The following is a 15,599-nucleotide window of genomic DNA, read 5'->3' as shown; positions in this document are numbered from 1 at the left end:
AAAACCATTACATAAGTTGAAGAAACAGACTTTTGCCAAATTTCCCAAAAAGTCTCCTCTCCTTGTGTCTTGCACTATTCTCCTTACTTTCAACAAACTATTATCTAGTTTTTATGATAATCACTTCAGGTTTTTTTTTTTTTTTAAGAATTTATTTATTTATTCTGACAGAGAGAGATCCTGGGACTCTGGAGCTGACCTGACTCAGGACCCTGGGATCAGGACCTGAGCCAAAGGTATACACTTAACTGACTGAGCCACCAAGGCATCCTTCACTTTGTTTTTTTTAAAAGCTCATCACCAAAATAACAGAATTATATGTATAAACAACTCAATTTTACTGATTTTTTGAGATATCTTTTAGAGCTGTTTTAAGCTACAGATCCCCTCATCTCTTCTTTTGCTATATAAATTATTTTGAAGAAACCAAGACATTTGTAGTGCAAAATTTCCACCAGTGTTAATTATTGTTTTTTAAAGATTTTTTATTTATTCATTTGACAGAGAGAGATCACATGTAGGCAGAAAGGCAGTCAGAGAGAGAGAGAAGAGGAAGCAGGCTCCCTGCTGAGCAGAGAGCCCGATGCGGGACTCGATCCCAGGACCCTGAGATCATGACCTGAGCAAAAGGCAGCGGCTTAACCCACTGAGCCAACCAGGAGCCCCACCAGTGTTAATTTTGATGATAGGATTCTCACGGCAGAGTTTATTTAACATGTTAGATATATAGAATTAATCAGATTCAGCTTTAATTAATTAACTAATTAGGTCAGCTGGTTAGTCTTGATGGGTGATAGTGTTTTTTCCATCTGGTTGTCTATGTTTCTCCTCTGTGATGTTAACAGCAATTGATGCTATCTATGATCTATTAATTCCTGATTAATAGATGTTAATGACCTAAACTAAATATCCATCATTTATCAGATACATTTATTTTTCTATAAAAAGAAGACTTCCCTCATTAGTGATTTGATAACATAAGTAACTTACATAGGAATAACAGGATCCTTTCTTTCTTTCTTTCTTTCTTTCTTTCTTTATTTTCTTTTTAAAGATTTTATCCATTTATTTGACAGAGAGAGATTACAAGTAGGCAGAGAGGCAGGCAGAGAGAGAGAGGAGGAAGCAGGCTCCCTGCTGAGCAGAGAGCCCGATGCGGGACTCGATCCCAAGACCCTGAGATCATGACCTGAGCCAAAGGCAGTGGCTTAACCCACTGAGCCACCCAGGCACCCCACTGATCAGTTTTTAAAATAATGATCTGGTTCCTTATATTCTAAATTCAACTAAGTCATTTTAAAAATCATTCTTATGACTTACATATTTAAACATACCCATGCATTTTGATACATTGCAGTTATTAATTTGCTGATGCTCAAAATGCCCCATCTTTGGCCAAGAAGATTGTCTTCAAGTCAGCTCCTCAGTCTTTTTGATAGTGTTTGGTATCTTCCTTGGTTTTGGTATCACCAAATCTTGCAGGCAAATCAAGAGCACTTACAGCTTTGAAATCACCCATTTCTCCAAGAAACTGGCTTCTTTCAACAGCAAATAATAATTCAAGTCTGCAATCTGGACTCTAGATATACTCAACTGCTACTAACTTGGTCATTGCTCCTAGGCGAAACAGTACATAGGACTGCAGTACATATGTGAGTGTGAGCGTGTGTATGTGTGTTGTGTGTGTGCACATAATAATTTAGCTCTTATAATGTCTCATTCAAATTCAAAACAGAATGATTTTGCTTAAACTGTATTTTATATCTGGATTTCCTTTATTTAATGAGAATCCTGATTGTCAAAATAAAATAATTAGAATATCAATAATTACTAATTGTTTTATAAAACATGCAACAGTTTTATAAAAATATCAATAATGGCGCTACAAATATAATTACTGTTCTACCTTTTTCAGTTTTCAGAGCACATAGCCATTATACACCACATTCTCTCTCACATAACTAACTAAAGGGTTAGTTCTCCAAAATACATGTATATTTGAGGGTTATCATGAGTCCCTGTGTTTACACTCTGTAGTTGCGTCAGTTGTCTGACACTTATTCTACAGTAGATTCCTCAGGAGGCCTCATAGGAATAATATTCCCCGAATTCTTGCATTTTAATAGTTTATCTGCAGTCTCTATACACAAAAGCCAGTTTTGCCATCATTTTCATTCCTTGACTATCTTAAATATCCTACTCCATTTTCTTCTGGCAGAAAATACATCTGTCAAAAAAGTATGATGACAATTTGATTCTCTTTCTCCTATAAGTTAATTTGCATTTTAATCTAGATGCTATGGGTTTTCTTTTCCTTTAAAGTTTATTAATTGTATTAGATATGTCTCAATGTTGGTTGCCTGAGTAATTTTTTCATTCAGTGTGCTTTTTATATATATTTTTTAAAAAATCTTTTATTTTTATTTTTTATTGTGTTGTGTTAATCATCATACAGTACATCGTTACTTTTTGATGTAGTGTTCCATGATTCATTGTCTGCTTGTAACACCCAGTGCTCCATGCAATACATGCCTTCCTTAATACCCATCATCAGGCTCATTCAAACCACCCAACCCTCTTCCTTCTAAAACTCTCCATTTGTTTCCAGGAGTCCATAGTCTCCATGGTTCTTCTCCCACTCCAATGCCGCTCCCCCAACCCCCGCGCCCTGCCAAATTCCAAGAGTTTCCTTGAATGACTGATCCTATTATTTTAGAGTTCTTTTCTTTGGTTTTCTTTTTTGGAAACTCATACATATGTTCAATATTCTAAATCTGTCCTAGATTTTCTAGTCTCTTTAGTCATTTAAAAAAATTTATCATTTTTCTTTTTTACCTTCTATGTCAAGTTTACATACTTCTTTATTTCTTCTAACTTAGTTTTCATTTCTAAAATTATTTTTCTTCTTACTTTCAATTATCTCCTAAGTTCTATCACCACATTTGTGATATTCTCTAAATTCTGATATAAATTTTTCTTTCATATCCTGTATCTTTTCTAATGTCTTTTCAGCTCATTTACATAATTTTGCCTTTTTTTCTGGCCTGCCTTCACGGTTTGAGGGGTATATTCTACTTATTCTCACTTTTCTTACTGTAAAATGTGGGATTATGATCCTTTTTGTTACTTATTGTTTTATTTTAAATTAATTTACCCAAACTTACAGGATAGCCCTTTTCCTTCTTTCTTCAGGTTCTAGAGATCCCTCTTCTGTTTTCATATAGTTTTCAAAAATACGACAACCTATTTTCTGAGAACTATCAGCTCTGCCTGTGTTCACAACCCAGTTTTATGTGGACTTTCTCTTTGACTCTCTTGCACTTCTATTGCTCAGTTTGGATTCTTTTCATATTAGTTTCTTCCCAATGTGGACCTTTGTCTTGGGAGAACTCTACTTGGTTAATTACTTATGGGGCCTGGATGGCTTAGCCCCATCCAGCCTTACCATGGAACCCTTGGAATCATCTGCTATTATAGTGTGCAAAACCCCTCTCTATTTTAGCTGCTGTTTTCAAATTGGCCCTCTGGGTTTACCAGTAAGTACTTATAGACTATTTTCCTCAGAGCCATCTTGCTTTCCCCCTCCCTTCTACTAACCCATGAGTTATCTTGCAGCTCTTATATCTCAACACAGTCATATTGTGGAGGATTGATGGGATACCTTGTCACCTAGTTTAATTGTAACCTTCATTTGTTGTTGCTGTAGTTCTTGTTTCAACATCTACTGTTCTGATTTTCATGGAGGAATTTGGGGTTATTTAAAAAGTATGCCCCTCGTTACCGTCTATACTGAATCTTCCACGTACATTTTTTTGGTATTATTGTTATTTTAATAACTTCTTAAAATACATTTTAATCTATAATTTTTTAATTAAAATAAACATATTCAAGTTTTTCTAATTATGTAGCTATACTGTTACTATGAATGATCCAAAGGTGAACTGGACTTCTTGATTAGGGTCATTCTTTTTATAATAACATTTCAATGATGTTCTTTTGGTTGAGTGGAAATTCCATGCTATTATATAAAAAATGCTAGGGACACCTGGGTGGCTCAGTTGGTTAAACATCGGCTTTCAGCTCAGGTCATGATCCCAGGGTTCTGAAGAGCCCTGAATCGGGCTCCTTGCTCAGTGGGGAGCTTGCTTCCCCTTCTCCCTCCACCATTTCCCCTGCTTGGGCTCTCTTGTTCTTGCTGACAAATAAATAAATAAATAAATCTTTAAAAAATAAGAAGAAATGCTGGTCTTGGAAACTTAAATATTCTTGAGTACTATATAACTTCAATAAAACATTTATTAGTGTCACCAAAAGTATAATAGACACTTTAGTATAATATTTCCTGCACTGCCACCATTCCTTTCTAAGATGTTTAACTTAAATGTATAGCTTCTAAAAGATTCAGACTATATATTACATCCAACTTCACCCTTCCCATCTACCCCAATATTAACTGATTGTAACTGAGGTAGATACCAAAGCCAAGGCTGAGCCCCTCAGATCCTCTCTTCATAAACAGTGACTATAGTCAACTGATGAAAGACATTTACATTAAAAGCACATTTGGAGTCAGGGTGGGGTACTATACTGGGTCATGTTCTGATGACTAAAAATGTGAGGTTAGTCTGAGAAAGAAGTAAAAAATTGAGTTAATACACAGAGAGAAGCCAAGATAGAAAGCTTTATAAAGTTGCCTTGAGAGTCAAAGGGAGTAGGATACTGACTCTCCTCTCCCATTTTAAGGCTGCTTTACATCTACCTGTTTTTTCATTTCCTGTCTTTGGTAGCTGTAAGACTTTAAGCTACGTCATCATAATTAAGCTACCTTTAATACTCTTATGAGTTCTTAATCAAACATAAATAATGTTCACAGAATATAAACAGTGATTTCTCAGGGCCAATCTGCTGTGGTGGAATAAGACAGAGTAAAGGACATGAGATTAAGACACACACACCCCTAAACATTTTCTCTTCTAATTAACTTAAGTGACTACTGATTCTTTATTATTAATGATAACTCTGGGTTCACTGTATTCCTTAGGACTCTTGAATAAAAATTAGCAAGATCTAATCTGCTTCCTGACAGCCTCCAATCTCCAACTGGACCCCTTCAGCACAAGCTCCATTGCTGCAGCAAACCAAGCAAATATAACTGTTGGACCAAGGGTTGTTTTGTCATGTTGGGCTGGTGGATTTTGATACTTGCATACATAGCGACTTTAATTTTTATGCTTTAGTTTGCACCTTTGAAAGCTAGGATTTTCTTAGAGAAAGTTCACCAATCTCCAAATAACCACTGTCTCCAAAAATCCTTAATTATTGCCATGAGAAAACACGTACACATCAAAAGGCATATAAAAATAGGTACTGTCAATGAATGACCTTAAAATGTTAAGAACTATATTAAATTAAGTACTCTAGAATCATACAATAATAATAAACACAGATTGACTAATAAAAGTGACAGACAAATTAAGAAAATGAAAGGATACCTTTTTAGCTTGTATTTTAAAGGATGTAGACAATACAAAATATCAATGATTACTTTATAAAAAAAACTACATGAATACAAGTGTAAATTAAGAACAAATGAATATAAAACAAATAAAGATGCAATTCAAATATACTTTATGGTTACTTGAAACTAAGAATAATTGCCTTCTCTTTTCTTAAGACATAAAATATCTTCAGTTATCCAAATCCAGCTTTGTTCTTCACATTTAGATATACATGATGAAGTCAAAAGCAGTGGGATATATTCATCATAAGCATTATTTTTAAATACTCAATGGCTAACAAAAAATATTTTTATCATGTACATCTCCTGAGTCTTTTATAATAGTTTGACAGTTTTTCTTCTCAGAGAACAACAGTGTTTCAAATGAGAAAAAGGAGGAAAATGGAGGAGGAGGAAAAAGAAAGAATGACCAAGAATACATGTTCAAGAATGAGAACATGAAAGGACATGTATTTCCGGAGGCTGGGTTAGAGAGCAAGAATAGACGTTGGATGAGCAAAGCAGTCAGTTCACAGTTGTGGATGACTGATCAAAACTGGGAATTTTTACCAAAGAACCCAACATTTTACTTGTCTGACCACCTCATTTTAAAACTTACCTCTACCAATATCAGTAACAAAAATAATTTTCTAGTCAAGTATAAAAGAAAAAACTACTGACTATTATGTACCAAATTAAGCTAGACAATACAATATAAACAATAAGATATTTCTTATTTATAAGTGATGAATAATTTTATCAAAATTGTATAAATAAAATGGCACAGGATCACAGAAGAGAAGACATTAATTAGACTTAAGGAATCTGAAACAGAATTCAAAGGATGGGAATAATTTGGGGGAGAGAAAAAAGAAAAAAAGATCCAATCCAGAAGAGTTGTACAAAAACAAGGAAATGTAATACTGAGTAACTTTTTTTCATGTTTAATTAATGTCTTCCATACAAGAGGACAGAGACTAGTTGAGTCTGAAAAGGAAAGTTATAACTAAATTGTGAGGGATACAGAACGCTGTTCTGTTATACAGCAGATGTTTCTAGACTTTTAGATTGTATTGATCAGCAGAAATTTGAGGACATACTGTGTCAACCTTCTATTTAAAAAATGTGGACTCTGAAAAACAATCTGAGGGGTTTGAAGGGGTGGGGGGTAGGAGGTTGGGGTACCAGGTGGTGGGTATTATAGAGGGCACGGATTGCATGGAGCACTGGGTGTGGTGAAAAAATAATGAATACTGCTAGGCTGAAAATAAATAAATTAATTTAAAAAATACAACTCAAAATCTAAAATTCTGCCATTTACTATCATCATTTTATTAAGCACAATAAATTGAACACAAAAAAGGGATACCAACATTATATCCACATAGTTTTAAAAATGGGATATATTAAACTCTTTGGATGCAGAAAAGTTACAACATAAAATTGTATTCTGCCAGATGAACACAAAATGAACTTTCAACTCTTAACATGTTCCAATGTTTCATTTTTAGCATAGTCACTTTTTTAAAAATTCAAGAGATATGTTCTTAAGTCTTTCAACTCAACTCAAAATATTTTACGTAAACTTAGGGAAGCCCAAGAAAAACTGCTCTCAATTACCTACCCAGCTTTTTCTCCTACCTTCTTACTGCGGTTTTGGGAAGAAATAAGAAAGTCTACAGATGCCTGGTCATAGCAAATTCTGGAAAGGGGCTACCTATGTGGGGTCTTGCCTAACCAACAAAGAGCAGTTAAGTGTTATCTGATAGTAATTCCTTAGAGCTTCAAATTGTCACAAACTGTCACTGAGGAACCAGAAATGTGGTTCTTATAACTTAAAATAATTCCTTCCTTAGTTTTGGCTGCTAGAAAACTTACTGCTGATTTGTGTCCCACTTTAATAGCACTATAAGGACCCATTATTAACATTTCTAAATTTGTTCTCTGGTTTTTTTAGCATGTCTTGGACCACTATTTATATTTCCTTATATAAATTTGTCAAATCATTTTAGGAAAATATATACAGGAAATATAAAAGATTTACACTGAATGAAAAAAACATTTAAGATTTATTTTTTCAATAATGTTTATTAATTTTTTTCTTATGGTAAAGTAACACATTATGAGGTCATTTTACTAAATATTCTCTCGGTCTAGAACACTTTTCTAGTAAGCTATATGACTCACCTCCTTTCAGTCTTTGCTTAAATGTAATTTTTACCATTGGTCTACTTAAAATTATAGAGTATGTTAGAAGATGGTAAATGCTATGTTAAAGGAAAAGTTCAACATAGCGGTTTGGGCTTTTAAAAATGGCAGAGATGGGCTGCAGTTTAAAAGAGAGTGATTTATTAAACTGCAACCCGACCCTGTCATTTTTAGAATCCCAAACCCCTCTGTTGGACTTATCCTTTAACATAGCATTGACCATCTTCCATCATGTTCTATAATTTATTTATTATGTTCAGTACTTACCTAAATGTCTTGTCCTTGCTGAAATATAAGCTTCACAAGGCAGGGATTTTTTTTTTTTAAATAAGGTTGTTTTTTCTTTGTTTGTTTGTTTGTTTTATAAAGTAGAGCTGACACACAGTGTTACATTAGCTTCAGGTGTACAACACAGTGATTCAATAATTTTATATGTTCTACTATGCTCACCACAAATGTAGCTTCCAACTGTTACTGTACAATGCTATTATAATACTACTCACTGTATTCCCCTATGCTGTAATCTTTCATCCCTGTGACTTACTCATTCCATAACCAGAAGCTTATCTGCCACTCCCCTTCACCCATTTTATCCAGCCCCCATCCTCCTCTTCTCTGTCCACCACCAGCTTGTTCTATTTATGAGTCTGTTTCTGTTTTTTCATTTGTTTCCTTTTTTAGATTGGTCTTTTATATACTAATATATTCTAAAGTACCTAAGACAATGCTTGGCCTAGAACAAGAATTCAGTGTTTAAAAAAAAAAAGAATAGCTCACTTGTGTGTCCCTGTTCTAAGAACTTTATATGCATTATATAATTTAATCTTCACAAGAACCCTGGGAAAGAGGTGCTATCACTGATTATATTTTATAGAAAGAATGTTAAGTTACAAAATGGCTAAATAATTCAAAAAGTTCAGAGAGCCCAGGAAGTAGTAGAGCAAGGATTTAAACCCAGTCTGACTATTAACTATTACTGTCTCACCTAACAGAAAGAGATTGTGTAAAAGCAATTGAGACAATGATAGAATAATCATAGAAAATGACAGTAAATAGAAAGTGAAAAGCAAAAAAACATACATAAGGCTGCTAAATTCAAGGAATAGTACCTATAGCCATTATTTACGCACAGGATCATCTAGATATGGATTACCCCTTTCTGAAGTTCTTGAATATTTATAAAATAAACTTTTTAAAGAAATAAGACTTCAGAGAACCGTATTTTTAAAAGCTGCTCTCCTAATTTTGATACATAATAATTAATTTATCTGTTTTCCTTTCTCATTCCATTTAAGCAGCTGTTGAGTAAAAAAGACAGCAACTTCATTAATTCCAGGTAAATATTTCTTTACATTTTTTCAGTTAAGAATTTTCATATTACAAATATTGTAAGAATAAGAAATGACTTATAGAAGCAGGGCTCTTAGATTTGAAGGAAATTTTAGAGCATATTGCTTAGTAAACATACCATTCTCATGAAGGATACACTGCAACCCTGGTAGACTAGGATTATAAGAGCCAGAGTCTCCTAGTCCAATACTTTTTCAAAATTCTCCATTCTGTTATGAGAACATGTTATTTTTAAAAATAAATAAGAAGAAAGCATGTATGAATATCTTATTAGAATTTGTGGAAGCAATGTCTTTATATTCTTTTGGCAATAAATATTCCTCCAGAAGTACAGATTATATCATGAGTAATAGATACATTATAGGAAACTAAAATAATTAGAATAGAGAGAGAAATCATACCTTCTATCAATAGCTCTTGTCCATGACTGCCAAGAAGTGTACGAGATAGGAATGGGGCAAAGTCTACAAAAATTTCACGAAGAAGAGGAGCAACTTTTTCTAAAGCTCTTTCAAGTTTTGCAGTGATGCTGTTGAAATTAAGACATAAACACTAGTAAATATAATTCAATACAAAAGTCAAATAAAGTTAACTTCCAAATTAAAATCTTGAAAAATCATAAAAGTACAATTCTAACTCATGGAATAATATCAGCTTCAGTAGAGGGGACACCCTGTAGAGTTTCACATCAATCATAAGGCTACTCTAAAGACTGCAGCCAAAGTAGAATGAGCAGAGGTGCCTGGGTGGCTCAGTGGGTTAAGCCCAGGACTCTCAAACTGGGCTCTGGTCATGATCTCAAAGTCATGAGATCAAGCCCTCCCTGTGCTCAGTGGGGAGTCTGCATGATATTCCCTCTCTCCTTCTCCATTTGCCCCTCCCTGCCATGCTCTCTAAAATAAATAAGCAAATCTTAAAAGAAAAAAAAAAAAAAAAGTAGAATATTCTGTGAAAGGCAACTGGGATTCTTTAACCTGCACAGGCCACAGACTCTGCTCTTGGTTCTATTCTCTTCCATGACTATCCTTCTATCTATGAAAGAAAACTGTTTTGAACACCTACTAAATGGATCATTGTGTCAGTTACAAAGAATTCAACTTTGTTCTCTAGAGTTGCCTAAAAATTCCCTGAAAAGCTGGATAAATAAGGGGATAAATAGAATTCAGTGTAATAAAATTAAATTGCTGTTGCTCAGGTAGGCATTTTTTATTTCTATTACTATTTTTTACTAATTCCTACATTATCATTTATATTTGTTCACTGTTAAATTTTGAGTTATATGGCCTCACATAAGCACTATTTGACAGTCTTGAAAATACTTCAAGTAATATATGTAAAAAAATAGTATATGTAAAAAAAATTAGTAAAGACTAATTCTGCTCAAGCAAATAAATAATCCGTTAACATCTAACTATCTCTCTTAGAAAATAAATGCTTTGAAATAAGACTGCATAGACTGAAATGCTAGTTCTCTCTTATGCTACCTAGGTGAGCTTGGGGCATTAGACTTCCTTTGCCTATAAAATGGAAATAACCATGGTGCCTACTGGTGAGAGTTAAATGCACTAAGGCACATAGAGTGCAGAGAAAACTACCGGGCACACACAGTGAGATGTCAATAATGGCAGCTCTTATAATAGCTACTTTGAATAAAACAAATCTATATTTACTCTCAGAAAATGTAGCTCTGATTAAAAAACAAAATCAATATAATAATACAATGTTAGAGGAACACACACTGTTCTACACAGAAGACATGTACAGCAAAAAACTAAACAATGCTTCAAAATAATAAAAGTTCCACCACAAAGCTGTGTAACACTTTGCTATATGCGAGGAAAACTTAAATGACAAAAAGGTAATTAATCATAGGATAATTTTCAAAATACTACTAATATTTGAAACTAAAGTACTGCATTGTTGGCGATTAAATAGGGGTGAGGGAATAATCTAGGATTCCTTCTTTCCCAACTTGGAATCATGGAATCTGAATCATTTAAGCACTCAAAGCGTCACCATTAGCACTTCTATCTGACTTTGTCTCCTCTTACCTTGGTCAAAGCTTTAGAGAAAGAACTTAGAGAGGAAACTGGTGTGGCACTTCCACAAATACCTCAAGAGAATATTCCAGAGGAAAAATTTAAGCAAGAAAAAGGGAACTGGGTAGGGCCAAGACATGCTGAAGATATAGAGAATTCTCAGTATTTCCCTTACTATGTTATTCCCGAACTAAGTCAGCACCTTCTTTATTTTTTTATCATGTTTAATTAGCCAACATGTAGTACATCATTAATCACTGGTAATGCTGTTTAAACACAGATTCCTAGAACCCCATCCCCATAACTTCTGATTCAGCAGGTCTGGGTGTACTGTGAGAATCTGCACTTCTAACAAATTCTCAGGTGGTTTGCTACTGCTGATCCAGGAAACTCACTTTGAAAATACCTGTTTAAATGAGAGTACTTACTACTAGTAAATTGTAATAAAGCTGCAAAGGGAAGGCTGCCTGAAGTCATAAAATAATCATAACAACTTATCTCTGATTTTTTTTTTAATTTAATTCAGCGGATATTTCTCTGATTTTAGTGAATACAGACAGAACTCCTTTTTTATATCTACTAATTAATACATTCCTTCTAATCTCCAAGATCATGTCCCATAACTTCCCAGGTAACATAATCCCCTCCTCTAAGGAAAGAGGAGTAAGAATGTTAAGAGCAAACCTATGAACAGGGGATAAATCTAGATGTTATTATTTGTTTCTGTACCTAAATTCTCAGTGAAGCATGAATACTTTTATTTAAGAATAATTAATAAGAATGAAATTAAATTTAGAAAATTCTTAGATGTATAAAGATTCACATCATAGTTATCTATTGTAATATATTATTATCTAATTAAATTCAGGTATATTTCTTCCCCAGGTTATGACTTTTTTCCATAATTTATGGGTTTCTATAAGACTTACAGGCTTCAAAATTACTGTCTCAAAAGTACTGTTCTGCGATACATATCAAATAGAAACCTCAATTAATTTAATAACTAATCACATAAGTGTGTGCATACATGTGTATTAATGACTTAAGGGTAAGGGATAAAAAAGAATCCCTACAATAGTATAAAACTCAATAGAATATTAAATGATGCTCTTACATATCATTCTGTAACCATAATTTTAATATTCTAATGGAGAACAATGTAACATTTTACCCAGCAAGAAATCAAAGGTTTTGAGTACAGAAAACCATCATCAAATTATACTGCCAGATTTAGCTATCAAACAACAGCCTATTCTAAGTGGAAAAGTTGCACCATCACTTTTTTACAGTGAAAAAAATGGACAAGTTTTAGTTGTTGTCATTAATATTTATAGATTCCACACAGTGTATTTTAAAGGAAAGTAAACATCATATAAAGTGTGTGATCCTCATCTTTACACAATTTAAATTCTCAAAAAACATGATATAAATATAGATCAGCTTAATACCCTCCTCTATCACCAGGCAAAGAACACCAATCACCAAAAAAAAACCCAAAAAACAAAAAACTGATATTTCATTTCTCATCTGAGAAAAGTACATAATGTAGAACTTCCTTTTCTCAAGACATAGCTGAAAAATTTATCTGTTAACATGTAAAAAAAAAAAAAAAAGTTAACACTAGAGAACTCCTTGACCTTATGTCCTATCAAAATAAATGAGTTATTCTCTTCATTTTGAATATAATTTTTTTAAACAGTACATGTAATAACTACCAGAAAATGAAGTTTTTTGGCAAATTATTTTGTAAGAAAAATTGGCATATTTTACTTGAAATAGGGAAAAGATTAATAATTTTTCAGTTTCATTTGAAAGCTTACTTTCATTTATTCAAGAAACATTAATTCATTAAAAGGTACCTTATGCACAAAAAAATCTGAGGTTTCAGGACATGGGTAATTTGCCCTGTACAGTCTTGAGTGAGATTTATAATCTTAACACTCTAGCAACTTCTTAGTATTTAGGAAAGTTCTTGGGCCAACTCCAGGCTGAAATGCATTCTCTCAAGCTTCTCATTTTTCTCTTCCTACTCAATTTTTTTTCAATTCCCTTCAGTCACATTAATGATGCTTATGATGTTATTTTGACATTGGCTATTTTTCTTGATAGCTAAGTGCAAATTCTTTAAAGAGGGAGAATTACTGATTTCCATGAAGAAAACTACTGTTGCAAGTTGGGTAATTTATCAACCACTCTCACAAATTTTACAACTACAAAAACAAAATATTCAAAGAAAATAATAATGCTTTAGATGAAATGTTAAAGCATCAATGCCTGGATTAAGATAGCATGACTTAAAACACAAGAGTTTTATTCTTATGGTTTTAAAAAAACAAAATAATGTATTGGTTTTTACTTACATTAAGAAAATCTCATTTACAGAGATTTACAGATTCTAAGAAATTTTATGAATAAAGATATAATTGTTTCATGATAGGAAAAAAATGTGTGAAAATCCATCGAATCTTGCCAACTGTAAATGACCTCAGGACATACAAAAGCTAAGGCAACTAACTAACTTAATCAGCAGAAAAAGGTAAGATTTTTGTCTCACTTTCTAAATCAATCTCCTTACAAACATGTTTCACTACAAAGTATTGATTATTTTCAAATGTTATATGCTTTAGAATTCTAGAAAAACACAGTAACTTTACTTTCATTTAGGACACTGCTTATGTTGTGAGTACTATATTAATAAGCTCCTTTACACTTATGCCTCTTAATACATTTATAATTCTTACTTTTGGTTTTAAATTTTTGTATTCTCCTAGGTCCTTAACATATCATAAATATAACAAATACTTAATTTAATTTTGTACATTAAAGTTCTTAAATTTCTTCATTCCTTAAATCATATAAAATGGTTATATATAATAATAAAATCTAGAATGAAAATAATTATGTAACTTTAAGTACTGTACATAATAAGAGAGCTTAGATATAAAGGAAATTATTACACTAGTGAATTCCATAATAGATTTCATTAATCAAATGTTCCTGGGTAAGTTAGGAAATATGAGCATAGGTAAATGAAGTGATTTGCTTAAGTAAAATCAGATAAAAAGAAAAGATTAGGAGAATATTAATGACAGCAAAAACTGTAAATTGTAAAGTTGAATTCTTGACTGGCTATATACCATGACTAGGAAATGACAAACACTGACTTAAAATACTTTGTTTGGCTTTCGTTAAGCTTCTAATGTGAAATATATATACATATATTTAAGAGAGAGCAAGCACGAGTAGAGGGGAGAGGCACAGGGACAGGGAGAAAGAATCTTAAGCAGTCTCCATGCTTATCAGGGAGCCCGACCAGGGGATCAATCTCACGACCCTGAGATCACAACCTGAGCTGAAATCTAGAGTCAGACGCTTGGGGAGCCTGGGTGGCTCAGTGGGTTAAAGCCTCTGCCTTCGGCTCAGGTCATGATCCCAGGGTCTTGGGATCAAACCCTGCATCAGGCTCTCTGCTCAGCTGAAGGTCGGCTTCCCTTCCTCTCTCTGCCTGCCTCTCTGCCTACCTCTCTGCCTGCCTCTCTGCCTACCTCTCTGCCTACTTGTGATCACTGTCTGTCAAATAAATAAATAAAATCTTTAAAAAAAAAAAAAGCAAGGGAAGCAAGGTCAAAAATGAACTATTGGGATTTCATCAAGATCAAAAGCTTTTGCACAGCAAAGGAAACAGTTAACAAAATCAAAAGACAACTGACAGAATGGGAGAAGATATTTGCAAACGACACATCAGATAAAGTACTAGTGTCCAGAATCTATAAAGAACTTAGCAAACTCAACACCCAAAGAACAAATAATCCAATCAAGAAATGGGCAGAGGACATGAACAGACATTTCTGCAAAGAAGACATCCAGATGGCCAACAAACACATGAAAAAGTGCTCCAAATCACTCGGCATCAGGGAAATACAAATCAAAACCACAATGAGATATCACCTCACACCAGTCAGAATGGCTAAAATCAACAAGTCAGGAAATGACAGAGGCTGGCGAGGATGCGGAGAAAGGGGAACCCTCCTACACTGTTGGTGGGAATGCAAGCTGGTGCAGCCACTCTGGAAAACAGCATGGAGGTTCCTCAAAATGTTGAAAATAGAACTGCCCTATGACCCAGCAATTGCACTATTGGGTATTTACCCTAAAGATACAAATGTAGTGATCCAAAGGGGCACATGAACCCGAATGTTTATAGCAGCAATGTCCACAATAGCCAAACTATGGAAAGAACCTAGATGTCCATCAACAGATGAATGGATCAAGAAGATGTGGTATATATACACAATGGAATACTATGCAGCCATCAAAAGAAATGAAATCTTGCCATTTGCAACAACATGGATGGAACTAGAGCGTATCATGCTTAGTGAAATAAGTCAAGCGAAGAAAGATAACTATCATATGATCTCCCTGATATGAGGAAGTGGTGATGCAACATGGGGGCTTAAGTAGGTAGGAGAAGAATAAATGAAACAAGATGGGATTGGGAGGGAGAC

The 15,599-nt window shown here is 33.8% G+C and overlaps 1 protein-coding gene across 6 annotated transcripts in view; it reads right to left on the bottom strand.

The window, feature by feature from the left end:
- NBEA (neurobeachin) overlaps positions 1-15,599 on the bottom strand; it is a 667,546-nt gene that overhangs the window by 371,726 nt on the left and 280,221 nt on the right. For all 6 annotated transcript variants that reach the window (XM_082700384.1, XM_082700385.1, XM_082700381.1 and 3 more), the window contains one exon: positions 9,457-9,584. In XM_082700384.1, coding sequence (XP_082556510.1) covers positions 9,457-9,584 — 128 coding nt within the window. The remainder of the gene's footprint in view (positions 1-9,456; positions 9,585-15,599) is intronic.

The sequence above is a fragment of the Mustela nivalis genome (assembly GCF_964662115.1).
Source record: "Mustela nivalis genome assembly, chromosome: 15".
Classification (NCBI taxonomy): domain Eukaryota; kingdom Metazoa; phylum Chordata; class Mammalia; order Carnivora; family Mustelidae; genus Mustela; species Mustela nivalis.
This window is presented reverse-complemented; position numbering and strand designations above follow the sequence as displayed.